The sequence below is a fragment of the Pezoporus flaviventris genome, unplaced genomic scaffold (assembly GCF_033815535.1).
Source record: "Pezoporus flaviventris isolate CSIRO_AGI_PZ_B2104156 unplaced genomic scaffold, CSIRO_AGI_Pfla_v1 ptg000012l, whole genome shotgun sequence".
NCBI classification, from domain to species: Eukaryota; Metazoa; Chordata; class Aves; order Psittaciformes; family Psittacidae; genus Pezoporus; species Pezoporus flaviventris.
The window spans coordinates 95,546-113,435 of record NW_026892560.1 but is presented as its reverse complement, the minus strand read 5'-3'; the positions used below and the strand labels follow the sequence as shown (position 1 = coordinate 113,435).

At 65.8% G+C, this 17,890-nt stretch overlaps 4 protein-coding genes across 5 annotated transcripts in view; 2 read left to right on the top strand and 2 right to left on the bottom strand.

The window, feature by feature from the left end:
• Positions 1 to 16,903, bottom strand: part of GATD1 (glutamine amidotransferase class 1 domain containing 1) — a 51,900-nt gene extending 34,997 nt beyond the window's left edge. Inside the window, exon 1 of the mRNA XM_061450948.1 lies at positions 16,899 to 16,903. The gene's annotated coding sequence lies outside the window, so the exon portion shown is untranslated. The remainder of the gene's footprint in view (positions 1 to 16,898) is intronic.
• On the top strand, positions 1,864 to 8,701 carry LOC133268074 (NACHT, LRR and PYD domains-containing protein 12-like). Its single transcript, XM_061450927.1, has 7 exons — positions 1,864 to 2,178; positions 2,839 to 4,513; positions 5,526 to 5,654; positions 6,310 to 6,480; positions 7,603 to 7,776; positions 7,852 to 8,013; positions 8,462 to 8,701. The coding sequence occupies exons 1-7, from the start codon at positions 1,896 to 1,898 to the stop codon at positions 8,658 to 8,660; spliced, it is 2,793 nt and encodes a 930-aa protein (XP_061306911.1). The 5' UTR covers positions 1,864 to 1,895; the 3' UTR covers positions 8,661 to 8,701.
• Positions 9,626 to 14,546, bottom strand: LOC133268068 (deleted in malignant brain tumors 1 protein-like; the record flags this gene model as incomplete). Its single annotated transcript, XM_061450917.1, has 9 exons — positions 13,761 to 14,546; positions 13,361 to 13,678; positions 12,329 to 12,631; positions 11,922 to 12,236; positions 11,267 to 11,575; positions 10,882 to 11,190; positions 10,246 to 10,812; positions 10,045 to 10,128; positions 9,626 to 9,909 (listed from the first exon to the last, which is right to left on the bottom strand). Coding segments are annotated over exons 1-9 (2,913 nt in total), but the record flags the coding sequence as incomplete, so codon positions are not given.
• On the top strand, positions 15,523 to 17,668 carry AIP (aryl hydrocarbon receptor interacting protein). 2 transcript variants are annotated; one of them, XM_061450942.1, is made up of 6 exons: positions 15,523 to 15,668; positions 15,843 to 16,022; positions 16,163 to 16,351; positions 16,439 to 16,615; positions 16,700 to 16,841; positions 16,927 to 17,668. In XM_061450942.1, exons 1-6 carry the CDS (start codon positions 15,570 to 15,572, stop codon positions 17,130 to 17,132), a joined length of 993 nt encoding a protein of 330 aa, XP_061306926.1. In that variant the 5' UTR covers positions 15,523 to 15,569; the 3' UTR covers positions 17,133 to 17,668. The 2 variants fall into 2 exon arrangements, with proteins under 2 accessions (XP_061306926.1, XP_061306927.1); XM_061450943.1 differs by having other exon boundaries at positions 16,700 to 16,833; positions 16,927 to 16,999.
• Positions 17,669 to 17,890: the final 222 nt, after the last annotated feature.

The window sequence follows — 17,890 nt, the reverse complement described above, 5'->3', positions numbered from 1 at the left end:
GAGTAACTCACTCAGCCTTCCAGTGCCTAAAGGGGCTGCAGGGAACCTGGAGAAGGGCTTGGGACAAGGGCCTGTAGGGCCAGGCCAAGGGGAATGGCTTGAACCTGCCCGAGGGGAGACTGAGCTGAGCTCTGAGGCAGAAGCTCTTCCCTGGGAGGGTGCTGAGGCGCTGGCACAGGGTGCCCAGAGAAGCTGTGGCTGCCCCATCCCTGGCAGTGCTCAAGGGCAGGTTGGACACAGGGGCTTGGACCTAAGGGTCCCTGCCTGTAGCAGGGCTTGGAGCTGGGTGATCGGTGTATCTGCCCGCAGGAGCCAGGCCCGGGTGCATCCCAGCTGTGCCAATGTGCATTAGGAGCACCCAGGCTGCTTAAACCCCTCTGTCAGTTAAAAACCTGCTTGAAGGGAGCTGCAGAAAACAAAGGGGCCCCGTGCCAGGACCCAGCTCTGCCGGGAGCGATGCAGCTCCCGGCGCTGCTCAGAGCGGGGATGCACAAGGTGATCTTGATGCAGTCCTTGGCTCGGAGGAGCTGGCACAGGCAGGACTGGCTGTGGCTGATGCTGATGTCCCTTCTGCTGCCTGGCTGGTCCCACGCCGGCAGCACCAGCCCTCCCCACTGCTTTAGGGACTTGTGCCAGGCTCAGCCAAGAGCATCGTGTGCTTCCCCTTCCTAACATCCCCCAGACCTGCTGCGAGCGGCAGACAGGGGCTTATTTCTGGAAAGCTTATGGAAATCTGGGGTTTAACACAGGAGAAAGCCCCAAATTCCTGCTCCCAGCACTCACAACCCCCTTTTACCGCTTCTACATCAGCGCAGAAACACCCTTGGCCACACAGCAGGAGGACGGGGAAGTGGGAATTGGCAGCTCCAGGGCTCAGGGCCAGGATGTGCTGAGGCTGGGGGCTGTGTGGGGCTGGCTGCCTCAGCCCTAGGGGTAACCAGCCCCACACAATGCACTCCCAGCCTCAGGCTTCTGGAGTGGGCTCAGATTCTGAGTTTCAGAAGCATTTTGACCGGTGTAGACAAAAGGGAAGTAAAGGAAATGAGCTGTAAAACCAATGGCCTGCCCCCTGCACACTGCAGAGGGAAGGGGGAGTGGGGAAGCAGCACCCAGAAACCCCCTGGCACTGAGCACAGGATGCATCCCCTGCAGCAAGTAGGTCGCATCCCCTAAGGCAGCACAGGGGAGCAAGCAGCAGCTGGGACAGGGACCCAGGCAGGGGCAAGCAGCTCCTCCATGGTCAGATGGAGAGTGGAGGGCTGGTGGAGCTCTCCGGTACCCCAGGCTGGGTTACAGAGGGGAGGATACAGCCCCGGCTCTGGGACCCCCCCCCCGTTGCTGGTGGGGCCGGATGGCAGCAGCATCCCAGGGAAGGAGCAGGCTGTGCCCTATGCTTCCAAGAGGAGCAGTTGCTCCCACAGAGCAGCACCATCAGCAAGCACCGGCCAAGGCGCTGTCAATCAGAGGTGCGTTTTTCCTCCTCCCTCAGATCCCCTTCAAGCATCCTTTCCCTTCATTCCTCAAGGGAGCTTTGCTGGACGCATCCCCCTGGAGCACTCCGGTCCCATCACGCCCGGATGGAAGCTGTAGCTTCAGCTACAGAACCCCCACGTGCTCCAGCCCCGGTTCCCCGTTCCCTGCCTCCTCCACAGGGTGGGCTATGGAATGGGTCGGGTCGGAAGGGACCCTCAAGCTCCTCCAGTTCCAAGCTGGACGTGGGGTTGGGTTGAGAAGCAAAACCCCAGGGGGATTTGAGCAGCACCTTCCACCATCCTCGGTGTCCCCAGGGCCGGGGGGACCCTGCCTGGAGTGCTCCCCCCATGGGTACAGACCCCAGGATGAGGTTTGGGTCCTTTGGTCCTTCTCCCGTTGCTGTGCTCAGGTGACACCCGGTGATGGCAGAGGAAGAGCCGGCGGTGCCCGGCCTCCTGCAAGCGCTGCAGGGGCTCCCGCTGAAAGGCTTCCAGGAGTTCAAGACGAAGCTGTCGGAGGTTCAGGTGGAAGGAGGCTGGAAAATCCCCGAGGATTCGCTGGCAAGAGCCTCCCACCCCTGGGCGCTGCTCCACTGCATGGGCGAGAGCTACAGCGAGGACGTGGCGATGGAGGTGGCCATCGGGGTGCTCAGGGAGATGAACCTGGGAGACCTCGCTGAGGAGCTGCTGGGGGAGGTGGTGAAAGGTGAGAAACCAGCGTTCAGCTTTCGTCAGGGAGCCAGGGGATGGCGTGGGGTGAAGGGGGCTTAAAGCTCACCCAGCTCCAGCCCCAACCGCTTCCACTGGAGCAGCTTGCTCCAAGCCCCTGTGCCTTGAGCACTGCCAGGGATGGGGCAGCCACAGCTTCTCTGGGCACCCTGTGCCAGCGCCTCAGCACCCTCCCAGGGAAGAGCTTCTGCCTAAGAGCTCAGCTCAGTCTCCCCTCGGGCAGGTTCAAGCCATTCCCCTTGGCCTGTCCCTACATCCCTTGTCCCAAGCCCCTCTCCAGGTTTCCTGCAGCCCCCGGAGGCACTGGGAGCCCTGGGTCACTTTTTGCCTTTGGGTGATGCTGGTAACGCTTTGGAGCTGGAGGCATCCCCAGGAGCACGAGCAGAGGGGACCCCAGGCCCTTGAATTTGCTCCCAGGTGGATGAGGATTGCAGGGTTGATGGATCAGGCTGATGGAAGAACCCCCCCCCCCCCCCAAGTGACCAAAGGCCCTAAATGCTGGCTGCCAACATCCTTATTGCCTCTGCCAGGCTTAAAGCCCTGAGCACTGAAATACCCATCCCATTGGTGCTGCTGGTGAGGAGCTCCTTGGGCACCTGGTTGTGCTTGGGCCTGATTCTGCTCCTCACTGGCACAGAGCACAAGCAGAAGTACAAGGAGCACGTTGTCCAGGGGTTCCTCCGGTACAAAGAGGTGAACTCACGTCCTGGGGAGAGCCGGTCCGTCCGGAGCCACTTCACCCCCCTGGCCATCACCAGGAAGCCTCGGAGCAAGCGTGAAGCCGCGGCCACGAGCCATGGATGCGCTGACACCAGCAGTGGGCCAGCCACCATCTCCACGCTGTTTAACCCCGGTGCAGACGGGCAAAGCCCGCAGGTCGTGGTGCTGGTGGGAGCCCCAGGGATGGGCAAGACGATGGCAGTGAGGAAGGTGATGGTGGAATGGGGGGAAGGCATCATCTACACGCAGTTTGACTACGTCTTCTGCATCGACTGCAAAGACACGGCCCTTCCCAAGGAGGCCAGCGTGGCGGAGCTGGTGTCCAAGTGCTGCCCTCACCGCAGGGTGCCGGTTGGGAAGATCCTGGAGGACCACAAGAGGATCCTGTTCATTCTTGATGGCTTCGAGGCCCTGGGATTTGCCTTGGTTCAGCCTGAACTGGAGCTGAGCTCTGACCCCAGCGCAGTGAAGCCGCTGGAAGCCACCCTGATGGGCTTGCTGAAGAAGACTCTTCTCCCCGAGTCCTCCTTGCTCATCACCACGAGGCCGATGGCTCTTCAGAGCCTGGGGCAGTGCCTGGAGGGGGAGGATTACGTGGAAATAGTGGGATTTTCCGGAGCCGCAAGGGAGGAATACTTCCACAGGTACTTTGGGAACGACCACGAAGCGGACATGGCCTTTGGGTTTGCCAGGGCCAACGAGATCCTTTACAGCTTGTGTAGCATCCCCGTCATGAGCTGGACCGTCTGCAGCATCCTGCAGCAGGAGCTTCGCAAGGGGAAGGACCTCACGGAGTGCTCCAAAGCCACCGCGTGGATGGGTGTGCTTTACCTCTCCTGGTTAGCGAAGCACAGAGGCAGGGGCAGCCCGCAGGACCTCCACCCCTTCCTCCTCCAGCTCTGCTCCTTGGCTGCTGATGGCATCTGGAAGCACAAAGTGCTCTTTGAGGAGAAGGCAATCAAGGACCGAGGCTTGGACCAGCCAGACCTTCTCCCCCTCTTCCTCAATGAGAAGATCCCAGGGGAAGGAGTGGAGCATGGCAACAGCTACGGCTTCACCCACCTGCACCTCCAGGAGTTCTTTGCAGCGATGTTCTATGTTCTGGAGGGCAACGTGGAGGTGCTTGGTGACTCGAGGGATACCGCAGACATCAAGGTGTTGCTAGAGAGCTACAGCGAGTCCAGGGAGGACCTGAACGTAACGGTGAGGTTCCTGTTTGGTTTGGCGAGCCGAGAATGCAGAGAGCACATGGACAACACCCTCGGGTGCAGAAGCTCACCGCGAGCCAAGGAGGAGCTGCTGAGCTGGCTGCAGGGGAGGCACAGGGGCACCTCCCAGCCTGGCCCCGGGATGAAGCTGTCCCGGTTGGACACGTTCCACTTCTTGTTTGAGATGAACGACGAGAGCGTCGCACGAAGGGCCTTGGGTGCCTTCAGTGCCATGGAGCTGCAGGACACGAAGCTGACCCTGTACGACCAAATGGCTCTTTCCTTCTGCATCAGGCAGTGGCCTGGGCTGGGCTCTGTCACCCTCCGGGGATGCTCCTTCCACCAACAGGACCCCAAGTCCGAGGCGGCAGCATCGGTGCCCTGGTAAGTACTGCTCTGGAGACCCCAAATCCCAGAGATTCCTCCTTTCCCACCCCAAGGCACTTGAGCTCCTTGCACTCAAACACCTCGTCCTTTCCTGGGGTTCAGCTCCTCCCACCAAAATTCATCCTTTCATGGATGAGTTAGGGTTGGAAGGGACCTTCAACCATAGGGGACCATAGATTAGTTTGGGTTGGAAGGGACCTTCAACCATAGGGGACCATAGATTAGTTAGGGTTGGAAGGGACCTTCAACCATAGGGGACCATAGATTAGTTAAGGTTGGAAGGGACCTTTAACCATAAGGGACCATAGATTAGTTTGGGTTGGAAGGGACCTTCAACCATAGGGGACCATAGATTAGTTAAGGTTGGAAGGGACCTTTAACCATAAGGGACCATAGATTAGTTAGGGTTGGAAGGGACCTTCAACCATAAGGGACCATAGATTAGTTAAGGTTGGAAGGGACCTTCAACCATAAGGGGACATAGATCAGTTTGGGTTGGAAGGGACCTTCAAAGCTCATCCAGTCCAACCCCCTGCAACGAGCAGGGACATCTTCATCTGGATCAGGTTGTCCAGAACCACATCCCACCCGGCCTGGAAGGTCTCCAGGGATGGGGCATCCCCCACCTCTCTTTCCATGGGGTTTAAGTTCCTGAGCAGAGGATTTTACTTACTCTTGGCGAGAACAAGGATCAGGCTGGGTCTTCCATTGGCATGAGTGCAGTGGGAAGGATGGAGATGGAGCATCGTGGCTCAACGTCCTTGGCCTTAACAGACCCCTCTGTGCCCAGGGGCTCCCCTGGCTTCGCTTCCCCCTGCTTGCATGCAAAGAGCAGAGCCCCCATGAGGAACCTTTAAGTGCACCCCAAGCTCTGCTCGTGACCCTTTGTGCTCCCAAAGCCATGGGGGGCCCTGCCGAGGCCTCCCGGGAGCTGGTGCCAAGCTCTGCTGCGCCGGTGCCAAACCCAGGCGCTCCCGGTGAAAGCCACCCACGGCTCTGTGCCCTGCAGCAATGGGCCCGCGGATGCCGGAGCACATCCCGGCCCCATGGCTGAGCCGCAGCACCAGGAGCTGCGTTCCCCCATGGATGTGCTCTGCCGGGCGCTGCGGCACCCTGGTAGCGACCTGCGGGTGCTACGGTAAGAGACTGAGCTGGGGTGGGTGGGTGCTGGAGGGGAGAGGATGGGTGCTGCTCTAGGGTGGATAAGAGGGAGCTGGGGGGTGAGGCCAGGCTTTCATTGGCCATGGGAGGGGTGGTCCCTCCATGCTGATTGGCTGCGGGGTGAGAGGGTGGGGTCCCTCCATGCTGATTGGCTGGGGAGTGAGCAGGTGTGATTGCTCCACATTGATTGCCCGTGGGTGAGGGTGGACCCTCCAAGCTGATTGGCTGAGGAGTGAGAGGGTGGGATCCCTCCATGGTGATTGGCCCGGCAATGGGTGGGTGAGGTCCCTCATGATGATTGGCTGTGCTAAGGGTGAATGTGTGCTCTCCATCCTGATTGGCCAATGTGGTGAGTGGCTATGGTCCCTCGAGGCTGATTGGCTGGGGGGGGGGGGGGGGGGGTGAGAAGGGGAGGCTTCTCCATGCTGATTGGCTGTGCTTAGGGTGAGTGTGTTCCCTCCATGCTGATTGGCCAGGTGGTGGGTTGGTGTGTTCCCTTGAGGCTGATTGGCCATGTGGTGGGTGGGCATGGTCCCTCGATGCTGATTGGCTGGTGGGGCGGGTCGGCGTGGTTCCTCCCCATGCCCATTGGCCGGTGGCGGTGGGGGGGTTCTGCCTGGGCTGTCCTGCAGGCTGCAGTGGTGCCGGCTGCCCGAGAGCTGCTGCGCGGCGCTGGCGGCGCTGCTGGCCCAGCACCGCAGCCTGGAGCGCCTGGAGCTGGGGGACACCGCGCTGGGGGACCGCGGCGTGCGCCTGCTCTGCCAGGGGCTGCGGCAGCCCGGCTGCTGCCTGCGTGCACTGCGGTGAGAGCCCCGGCACGCTGCGTGTCCCTGAGCATCCCCCTGGTACCCCTGGGCATCCCCATGGCACCCACAGGCATCCCTGGGCATCCCCATGGCACCCACAGGCATCCCTGGGCATCCCCATGGCACCCACGGGCACCCCTGAGCATCCCCATGGCACCCACAGATATCCCTGAGCATCCCCCTGGTGCCCCTGGGCATCACTGGGCATCCCCATGGCAACCCCGGGCATCCCTGAGCATCCCCTGGGCATCGCCATGGCACCCACAGGCATCCCTGAGCATCCCCCTGGTGCCCCTGGGCATCCCTAAGCATCCCCATGGCACCCACAGATATCCCTGAGCATCCCCATGGTACTCCTGGGCATCACTGGGCATCCCCATGGCAACCCCGGGCATCCCTGAGCATCCCCTGGGCATCGCCATGGCACCCACAGGCATCCCTGAGCATCCCCCTGGTACCCCTGGGCATCCCTGAGCATCCCCATGGCACCCACGGGCACCCCTGAGCATCCCCCTGGCACCCACAGGCATCCCTGGGTATCCCCCTGGCACCCACAGGCTTCCTTGGGCATCCCCCTGGCACCCCCGAGCATCCCTGGACATCCCCATGGCACCTACAGGCATCCCTGAATATTCCCCTGGTACCCACGGGCATCCCATAGCATCCCCCCAGCACCCCCGGGCATCCCTGGGCATTCCCCCAGCATCCCTGTGCATCCTTGAGCATCCCCTTAGGAGCCCCAGCATCCCTGAGCATCCCCCTGGTACCCTCTGGCATCCCCGGGCATCCTGAGCATCCCCCTGGCATCCCTGAGCATCCCTTTGGCACCCACAGGCATCCCATAGCATTCCCCCAGCATCCCTGAGCATCCCCAGCATTCCCAGGCATCCCTAAGCCACCCCTGGGCATCACCCCAGCACCCCTGAGCACCCTCCTGGCACCCCACAGCATCCCTGGGCATTTCCCAAGCAACCAAACCCCCGGGGGCGGGTGGGAGCACTGGAATGGTACCCAAAGGAGTCCCTTGGGGTGGCATCATCCCCGTGTCCCCGCTCGCTCAGGGCAGTGGCACCGGGTCGGGGACCACGGTGGGGTGGCACTGGGGCTCTCTCCCTGCAGCCTGCGGTATTCCCGCCTCACCAGCGCCTGCTGCAAGGACCTGGCGGCTGTGCTGAGCACCAGCCCCTGCCTGGAGGAGCTGGATTTGTCCTTCAGCGAGGGGCTGCGGGACGCGGGCGCGGAGCTGCTGTGCGAGGGGCTGCGGCCCCGTTCCTGCCGCCTGCGGACGCTGCGGTAAGAGGCGGCCCGGACCCCGGCGGGGGGGGCTCGGCCGGTCCCGCCGCACATCCCCGCTCCCGCACCCCGCAGGCTGGGGAGCTGCCGGCTGACGGGCGCCTGCTGCCGAGCGCTGGCTGCGGGGACGCCTCCCCTCACCTGCCTGGACCTGAGCGACAACGAGCTGGGGGCGGACGGGGTCCTGCAGCTCTGCCGCCAGCTCCGGAGCCCCTCCTGCCCGCTGCGGGCCCTGGGGTAAGGGGCTGCGGGTCCCCTTCCACCCCTGTGCCAGCGCGGCGGGACAGGGTCAGTGCTGCGGGACAGGGAAGGGGTTGGGTTGGGAGGGACCTGAAAGCTCCTCCAGCTCCAATCCCGACCCCTTCCACTGGAGCAGCTTGCTCCAAGCCCCTGTGTCCAACCTGCCCTTGAGCACTGCCAGGGATGGGGCAGCCACAGCTTCTCTGGGCACCCTGTGCCAGCGCCTCAGCACCCTCCCAGGGAAGAGCTTCTGCCTCAGAGCTCATCTCAGTCTCCCCTCGGGCAGGTTCAAGCCATTCCCCTTGGCCTGTCCCTACAGGCCCTTGTCCCAAGCCCCTCTCCAGGTTCCCTGCAGCCCCTTCAGGCACTGGAGCTGCTCTCAGGTCTCCCTGACCCCCCCCCCAAGCCGAGGGTGACCCCACAGCTCTCTCCTCCTCTGTTACAGGCTGAGCACGGCCGAGCTGCCCCAGGACGCGCTGCAGGCCCTGGCTGCCCTGCAGGAGCTAAAGCCCAGCCTGAAGGTCGGGTACCTCCTGGAGCAGGAGGTGCCGCAGACGGGGGCCATGGCCCGGCTCCCCTTCCACCGCGGGGCCCTGCCGGGCAGGAGGGTGCCCCCCTCGCTCCGCAGAGGAGCCCTCCTCTAGGAGAGCCCCTGGAGCAGCCCCAGCCGTTCCCAGCCCAGGCCTTGGTGACCTGGGGGAACCCGCTCTGGGTCTGAGCCTGCCCCATGCGTGGGGGCGCAGGGGAGGAGGTGCTGCCTGCATCCTGCATCCTGCATCCTTCCCTCTCCCGTTTCCCCATGTGTGGGGAACAGATCTATATAGATCTATATAGACCCCCACCTATTGCTGGGAACACACGTGTTGGGGTTGGTGGATGCCAAATAAAGGCACTGGGGCCCTTATTTCCCTTGTCTTCCTCTGCTCTTCTCCCTGTCCCAGTCCCACGCAGGGACCCATCTGTGGGTCCAGCACCTGCCCCACATCCCCAAGGGAGGGTTGATGTCCCCAGGAGCAAGGTGCCAGCCTGGAAGTGAGTCTCCAGCCAGCTTTGGAGTTTTAGTAAGGAAAACCATGGGAATTCAGTGAAACCAACCCCAAATCCCCGCAGCGCTGCTGGCAGAGGGACACCAGAGGTGACCACCGTGGCCAGGGCCACCCGTCCTTGGGGACAGAGCCCCAGCGCCCGCACTTGTGTCCCCGTGGCCTCGTGTGGTGCGGCCGCAGCATCCTCACAGCAACGTCCCCAAGGTGCCAACGTCAGCATCATCGTAGCTTGTGTCCTCTGGGGGCTGCTCCGGGGGGTCCCATGTGCCTCCTGGGGGGGGACGGCTCCCACCTTGGGGACCGCAGAGGCTGGTGCCTTAGTGGGGGCCGTTAAACCCCATCTGGGTCTTGCTGCAGCCCCACGGATTTGCTGCTGCTCTCTCCCCCCCCCGCAGCCACCGCAGCCAAGAGCCCCCCGAGGTGGCTCTCCAGGGGACAGGGACACTCACCTGCGTGTGCCACCCCCTCGGGGGTGTCCCCAGTGCCAAGGGACTCCTCTGGCACAGCCTCGGCGTCATCGTAGCCATCGGGGGGGCCTGGGGCAGCGACGGGGAGGGGATGGGGGTGACCCGGAGGCCGCGGCAGGGCTCTGGCTGTGTCACCCCCCTTCCATCCACACCACCAGGGGCGTCCGGGAGGCCCTGGGGCTGCTCATCCAGAGCCACTGCTGAGCTGGGCTCATTCAGGCCAGGGGACCCTGTGCCCCCTTCGTTCCCCAGTCCTAGGGGGGGTCCCCGCTGGGATCCTGTCCCCATGTCCCTACCTGGGGCTGCGCTGGGGTCACTCTCCTCCACATCCTCCGCGGTGTAATAGGGCAGCTTCGTCTCTGAGCCCTCTGTTGGGGAGCCTGGTGGGGAGAGGGCACAGTGGGACGGGGGACACCGACGCGCCACGGGATGAGCCGGTGCCACACCGCCAGGACCCGGCGCTGTGGTGGGGCCGTGGGGCAGAGCTACCCCAGCATGGGTACACGTGCACCGACCTGGGCGACTGGGCACCTTCTGGTACTCCTGCATCCCGGTGTAGTCCAGCTCCTCATACACAGCATCCACGGCTTTGCCAAGCTCTGGAACAGCAGCAGCGCTCACCAGGAGCACCGGCGTCACCCAGTGCCCACCCTCTGAGCCACCCCATGGCGGGGAGCCCCGGGACCCCCCCAAACCAGCTCTGCCCCGGCTCCCACCTCGTCGCCCAGCCCGGGCACGGTACATCTGCACAGCCAGGACAGCGAGCGCCAGGCACAGCAGCACCCCCAGCACCACGCACAGGACCGTCGGCACCGGCACCGTGGCCGCCCGCGGGGTGCTGGCACTGGGGACACCTGCGGGGCCAGGGGAGCGAGGTGAAGCGAGGCCGTGGAGCGCGGCCGGCCCGGCGCAGGGCTCAGCATCAGAGCTACCTGTGACCGTGGGGCTCCCCGGGGCCGGGGTGAGCATCTCCTCGGCGCACATCACATGCGCGTCCCCGCCGGGCCCGCACGGCTGCAGGCGCCAGGGAGCCGAGGGGCAGCGCCACAGCGAGCGGGCCCCGTCCTCGCAGCGCACCCAGGCGAGCCAGGCGGGGGCCGGCAGCGGGGCAGCCACGGCCCCGAGGCTGCCCTCGTGCCCGCAGCCCAGCTGCCTGCAGGCGGCGGCGGCCGTGGCCGCGCTGGTGCCGTCGGCGCACACGCGGCCCCACGTCCCGTTGTAGAGGAGCTCCAAGTGGCCGCTGCAGCGGCCGCTGCCGCCCGCCAGCCGCAGGGAGAGCTGCCCTGCGGGGGGACAACGCGGGGGTCACCGCCCGGCTCCGGCTGCGCGCCCCCGCCGTGCCCGGCACTGACCTGAGCACACGGCGCCGGCCCCGCCGCCCAGCCGGCAGCCGCGCTGCGCTGGGGCCGGGCAATCCCAAAGGGACTCCTCGGTGCCGGCGCAGCCACCGGCACCCGGCCACGGCGGTGCCGCGCCGGGGCCGAAGCGAGCGGAGCCGGGCGCTTCCAGCGCTGCCCCGCAGCCCAGCTGCCGGCACACGACGGCGGCGTCGGGGATGTCCCAGCCGTCCTGGCACAAGGGGATCCAAGCGCCCTTAACGTAGAGCTCCACACGCCCCGCACAGCGCCCAGGGCCCCCCGCCAGCCTCAGCCGCCGGCTGCCTGCGGGACACGGACGGGATGCAACGGGGCTGCTGCTGCGGGGCCGGCACCCCCCGGGCCGCGGCGGGGCACTCACCGGAGCACACAACAGCCAGAGCCTCGGGAGCGCCGCTTGCAGCAACGGCCGCGGCCGAGACGTTGCACTGCGCCAGGGCGTCCTCGCTGCCCGAGCACTGCACCTCCTGCAGCCCCACGGCGCTGGGGCTCGGCACGGGGGAGACCCGCTCCAGCTCGCCGCAGCCCAGCTCCCGGCACGCCACGGTGGCCGCCTGGGTGTCCCGGAGCCCCGCGGACACAGCGGCCCAGGTGCCCGTGCTCGTGGTGACTTCCAGCCGGCCCTCGCACCGGCTCTGCCCCTCCAGCAGCCGTACGGGCTCGGCAGCGCCTGCAGGATCGAACCGAGAAGCTGTGGCTGCCCCATCCCTGGCAGTGCTCAAGGGCAGGTTGGACACAGGGGCTTGGAGCAAGCTGCTCCGGTGGAAGGGGTCCCTGCCCGGGGCAGGGGTTGGAACCGGATGGGCTTTAAGGTCCCTTCCAACCCAACCCAATCCGGGATTCTATGCTAAAGCACCGGCGGTGCCATGGGGCTGCAGCACAGGGTCCTGGGGCGATGCTGGGCCGCAGCTCATCCCCCCCCCTTCACCCCAAAGGACCCCGCATCCTCCATTCCCAGTGCTTGGGGTGTCCCCAGAGCCCCGTGAGGCTCTTCCCCCCCGGTGTTCCATACGCACCGGAGCACTCGACCGCAGCAGCGTGGCCGGGGGGGCAGCTTGGCTCCCCCAGCACCGCCACGGGGCACTGGCTGGGGTGCTGCTCGCTGCCGCTGCAGCCGAAGGCGTCGAGGCGCAGGGTCCCGTTCCCGCTGCCGAAGGAGCCTCCCGGGAGCACGGCGGCGGCAGGGCCGCAGCCCAGGTGGTGGCAGAGGACACGGGCATCGGGCAGGTCCCAGGCGCTGGCGCAGAGGGACCCCCACGTCCCCCCCGCCATCACCTCCACCCGCCCGGCGCAGCGCGAGCTGTGGTTCGCCAGCCGGAACCCGGTGTAGGCTGGGGCACAAAGGGGGTTGGGGGGGTGGTGGTGACAACGGTGCGGGGGGGGGACGGGACCCCCAACACCCCCCGGTGTCCCCGGCGCTTACAGGAGCAGATGATGCTGGCGTGGCCGGTGCAGGCCTGGGCACTCGGTGCCCGCCGCCGGCAGGCGCTGAGGACGAGCTCGGTGCCGCTGCACTCGAATCCCACGCCCCGTTGCGGCTCCGATCCCCCCGGGAAGAGCCCGGGCCCCGGCACAGCCAGCACCGAGCCGCAGCCCAGCTCCCGGCAGACGACCTGGGCAGCGTTCAGGTCCACGGCATCCTCACAGAGCCCGAGCCAGGCTTGGCCCTGCCGCACCTCCAGCCGCCCCGCGCAGGGGTCATCGCCACCAACCAGCTGGGAGAACCCTGCGGGGAGAGGCCCCGGGTCGGTGCTCAGGGGTCGGAGAAGCCCTCAGGGGAAGGACTTGGGGTGCTGGGTGAGGAGCAGCTCCCCAGGACCCGGTTCAGTGAGCGCTTGAGCCCAGAACCCCCCCCATGTGCTGGGCTGTACCCCCAGAGCGTGAGCAGCAGCTCAGGGAGGGGATCCTGCCCCTCTGCTGGGCTCTGGGGACACCCCGCTTGCAGTGCTGGGTGCAGAGCTGGGGTCCTCAGCGTAAGAAGGCCATGGAGCTGTTGGAGCAAGGCCAGAGGAGGCCACGAGGATGCTCAGGGGCTGGGGAAGCTCCCGTATGGAGCCAGGCTGAGAACACTGGGGCTGTGTGGAGAGCTCAGAGCAGCTTCCAGTGGCTGAAGGGGGCTACAGGGATGCTGGAGAGGGACTCTTCATCAGGGACTGGAGCGACAGGACAAGGGGTGATGGGTTCAAACCGAAACAGGGGAAGTTCAGGTTGGAGATAAGGCAGAAGCTCTTCCCTGGGAGGGTGCTGAGGCGCTGGCACAGGGTGCCCAGAGAAGCTGTGGCTGCCCCATCCCTGGCAGTGTTCAAGGCCAGGTTGGACACAGGGGCTTGGAGCAAGCTGCTCCAGTGGAAGGGGTCCCTGCCCGTGGCAGGGGTTGGAGCTGGAGGAGCTTTAAGCTCCCTTCGACCCAGACCTGGGGCCCTGCCCTGTGCCAGCACCAGCTCCCGGCTCCTACCTTGGCAGATGACGCCGGTGTCGAAGTCGTGGATGCCGCTGTAGGGCCCCCAGCCCCTCACCTCGCACTCCCAAAGCGCTTTCTCGTGCCCGCGGCAGTTCACCAGCACCATGTTGATGGGGCTGTCGTCGCGGCCAAAGCGGCTGCTCTCGATGTAGGCCCTGGCGGCCGAGCCGCAGCCCAGCTGCTGGCAAACCACCTCGGCATCCACCATGTCCCACGTGTCGTCCGCCACCGCGCCCCAGCGTCCCCGCAGCTTCACCTCCACCTTCCCGGCGCAGGGACCGCCGCCGCCCGCCAGCCTCAGCTCCACCGCGTCTGCACCGCGGCACCGACCCAGCCTCAGCCACAGCCGGCGCCGCTGCAGGTGTCCCGGCACCACCGGCGTCCCCCAGCTCACCTGTGCACGTCACCCCCACGTCGCGCTCGTGGCTGCAGAAGTGCTGGCCCCATCCGAAATGGGGACAGTCCTGCAGCATCGCCTCGTCGCCGCGGCAGAAGAAGACGTGGAGCCAGATGCGGCCGGTGCCCTGCCCGAACGGAGCGTACGGGGACGACGTGGCCGCCGTGCCGCAGCCGAGCTGCCGGCACACCACGGTGGCCCAGCGGGCGTCCCAGTCGAAGTCGTAGCTGCAGACGGAGCCCCATTCATCTTCATGCTTCACCTCCACCCTCCCGGCGCAGCGCCCACCACCACCCACCAGCCGCAGCTCATCGGGGCCCTGCCTGCTGCTCAGCTCAGCCTGGGGCTCTGGGGTGCTCCGAGGCTGCCCCAGGCTGAGCTGCACCCACAGGAGCACCCCCAGCACCCTCCCAGGCACCATCTCGCATGCCAGGACACCCCCTCGTGGGGTGGGCTGGGTGATTTATAGGCAGCGCCGGAGCCAGTGGAAGCGGCAGCACCCTTTGAGCCCGTTATCAGTTGGGTTATCTCCCATGTGGCGGGGCCCCGGCCTCCAATAACCTGCTCCGTGCCCAAATATGAGGCTCGGCTCCGCTTCTGGCGTCACACACCTCGCCACGGGGTTCGGAGCCCGGATGTCTCCAGCGTGAACCAATACCCCCCCCTCCCCATAGCACCCAGCGCTGCAACAGGGTGCATGGACCCATCCCATGTCCCCCCATGGCACTGACCCTGCTGCAGCGCCTGCCAAGAGCCCAATGGCAACAGGCTTCACCCCAAAGCCCCCCAGGGCCGCCCTTAGCACCAGCACGGAGCAAAGCCCAAAGACCCCAGCACAGCAGCACCCATCCTTGGGGTGCTCCCCTCCATAGGGTGCCTGCAGGCCCTGAGTCGGGGGGCCCTGAGGTGGGAGCAGCCTCCCCCCGGCTCCCCGCGGTGCCTGCAGGTGGCCCATGGCAGTGCCGGCAGCTGTGGCAGGCAGGAAGGAGGCGGTTTCCCCCCCCAAGCAGGGACCCGGTGTCGGCATCGACCACACGCAGCTCCCCAGCCACCTGCGGGGCTCCCGGTAACGCCGCAGCGGCACCTGCCTGCGGTGATGCCGCACAGAGGGGGCACGGAGCCCGCCGGCAGCCGGTGGGGACCCACCTGGCCAAGCCGGGAGCAGCAGCAGCAACACCCAACGGGTGCAGGAGGTGCAAGGAGCAGGAGCTCCCTCAAGGGCTCGGTTGAGGCCGGGGTTGACCTGGCCGACTCCATGAGCCGCAGGGGGACACGGAGAGGGTGCGGAGGCAGCTTCCCATTGAAGAGCTGCTGCGGCGCAGGGCCGGGCAAAGGCACCAACGTGCTGTACAGCGGTGACGGACGGGAAACACGGGCGTGCAGCGGCGGCTGCGGCCACCACGTGCCGGGAGCCTGCTGCCTTCGGACGTCCCCGTTAACCACCGGGGGTCCCCAGCGGCGCAGCACGGACACGCCGCGGCTGCCCTTGACCCCACGGAGGGGAGGGGGGGGGGGGGGGGCTCAACACCGGGAGCGCCCCGCGCACGGAGCCCGTGCAGGGCCGTTCCGAACGGCGGCTTGAGGCGGAACGGCCCCGTTAGCGCGGCAAGCGGGCGCGCCAACACCGCGGCTGGCCCCGCCCACTCAGCGACTGGACACGCCCCCCCTCCATGGGCTGACCACGCCCACTGCCCCCCCCCCCCCCCGCAGCGTTCTCCTCCGCGCCGGCAGGGGGCGCGTCCACGTCTGTCCGGAAAGAGCCGAGCGGCGGCGGAGGAGGCCGAGGCGGGGCGCAGGGCCGGGCCGATGGCGGAGGAGGTCGAGCGGCTGCGGGCGGACGGCGTGGACAAGGAGGTGGTGCGGGAGGGCACGGGGCCGCCGCCCGACTTCCGCGACGGCACCAAGGTCAGAGCCGCGCCGCCGCCCTCGGGGCTGTGGCGGTGGTGCTGGGGCTGGGGGGGGGCAGAGACGGGAGGAAAGGGTGATGTACGCATGCGCGGCCCCGCCGTGTTGCCATGGCGACGGCCGCGGCCTACTCGCGCCTGAGCGTTGCCGCCGCCGCCGCCCCCTTTCCTTCAGGCCACTTTCCACTACCGGACGCTGCGGTGCGGCGATGGGGAGGAGCCGCTGGACTGCAGCCGGGAGCAGGGCAAGCCCATGGAGCTCATCGCCGGCAAGAAGTTCAAGCTGCCGGTGTGGGAGGCGGCGCTGCGCACCATGAGGCCCGGCGAGCGCGCCCGCTTCCGCTGCGACGCCAAGGTGAGCAGGGGGCGTGGCTTGGGAAGGGGGGGAGGGCGTGGTCAAACCGGAGGGGGCGTGGTTTAGTCCGCTGGGCCGCGGGTTCGATGCCCGGTCCCCCACCACGGCGTTCCCGGTGCATCCCCGGCCTCGCCCCGCAGCACGTGGTGCTCTACCCCATGGTGGCCAAGAGCCTGCGGAACATCGCGGCAGGGAAGGACCCTCTGGAGGGGCAGCAGCACTGCTGCAGCCTGGCCCAGCTGCACAACCACTGCTCCCTGGGCTACGCCGACCTCGATGAGCTCCAGAAGAACCCCCAGCCCCTCATCTTCGACATCGAATTGCTCAAGGTGAGGCACCCGCTTTTGGGAAAGGGGGGGCTGTCCCCCCGGTGGGGGGGTGCTGCGGCTCTGCGCTCAACGCTGGGGTGCTGGCAGGTGGAGCCACCCGGCTCCTACCAGCAGGACCCGTGGGCCATGACGGATGAGGAGAAGCTGCAGGCTGTACCCCAGATCCACAAGGAAGGCAACGAGCTGTACCGGCAGGGCAAGGTGCAGGAGGCAGCTGCCAAGTACTACGACGCCATCGCCTGCCTCAAGAACCTGCAGATGAAGGCGAGTCTCCCGCATCCCTCCTGGATGTCACAAGGAGGGGCTGGGAGCTTCCCTTCACTCTCCTTCATCTGTCACCTCCTCCAGGAGCAGCCTGGATCTCCAGACTGGATTGAGCTGGACCAGAAGATCACCCCCCTGCTGTTAAACTACTGCCAGTGCAAGCTGCAGTGCGAGGAGTACTACGAGGTGCTGGATCACTGCTCTTCCATTCTCAACAAGTATGAGGGTAAGGAGCCATGGGCGAGGTGGGAACCAGCCCGGTCCCACTTCCCCCTGCTCCATCAACCCGGCCTCTCTCTCTTCCCCCCCAGACAACATCAAGGCCTACTTCAAGCGGGCGAAGGCCCACGCCGCGGTGTGGAACGTGGCGGAGGCCCAGGCTGACTTTGCCAAGGTGCTGGCCCTCGACCCCTCGCTGCGCCCCGTGGTCTCCAAGCAGCTCAAGAGCCTGGAAGCGCGCCTGCGGGAGAAGGACGCCGAGGACAAGATCCGCTTCAAGGGCATCTTCTCGCAGTGAAGCCCGTGCCGGAGAGCCCACAGGTTCCTTTAGGTATTCCACATGTGGAATGTTCAATGGATGTTTATTAATGTTTAATACAGACCTGTACTTATTGGAAGTCAGGCGGAGGGGCCCCGGAGCTCACCCCTGGCCCAGCAGTGCACTTCGGGGCAGTATTAAGCAGCGTGAAGCGATGGCAGCACACACTGGAGGTGCAGACTGTGCTCACCGCCGCGCCAGGAATGCCATGTGGGGTGACACAAGCTGAAGGCAGCTGCGCTCTGCTGCATCATTTTAGCCTTCCTTTGATGGTTTTATACTTTACGAGCTGTTGCGCCAAGCCTCGGCCCCAGCTCTCCCCCCTTTGTGCCTGTGTATCCTGTGTTGTCACTTCCCAAGGCTGCTGCTATCACCCCGAGCCGGTGTTTCCTCTCTACTGGATCATCGTGTCAGCGTCGTAAATATTTTATATAGGACAAGTGCTTGTTACTGCTATCTCTATCTATATATAACTCTGGTTGTGCTGTGCCAAAAGGAAGTAAAGCTATAGCCACGGGTCCCTGGGTACTTAGGAAAGTCGCTGTTAGAGGTAAAAGGGGTAAAACAAAGCTGCAGGTCAGGGGGAGGCAGCCTGGCAAGCCCTTGCCCTGGGGCCTTGCAGACTCACTGCAAAGCTGAGCCCTTACTTAAGGGCTTCCCCATCGTGGATGTGTCATAGGTGCAGAAGCAGCCCAACTCAGGGTAAAGGCAGCTCTGACACCCACAGAGGCTGGGGT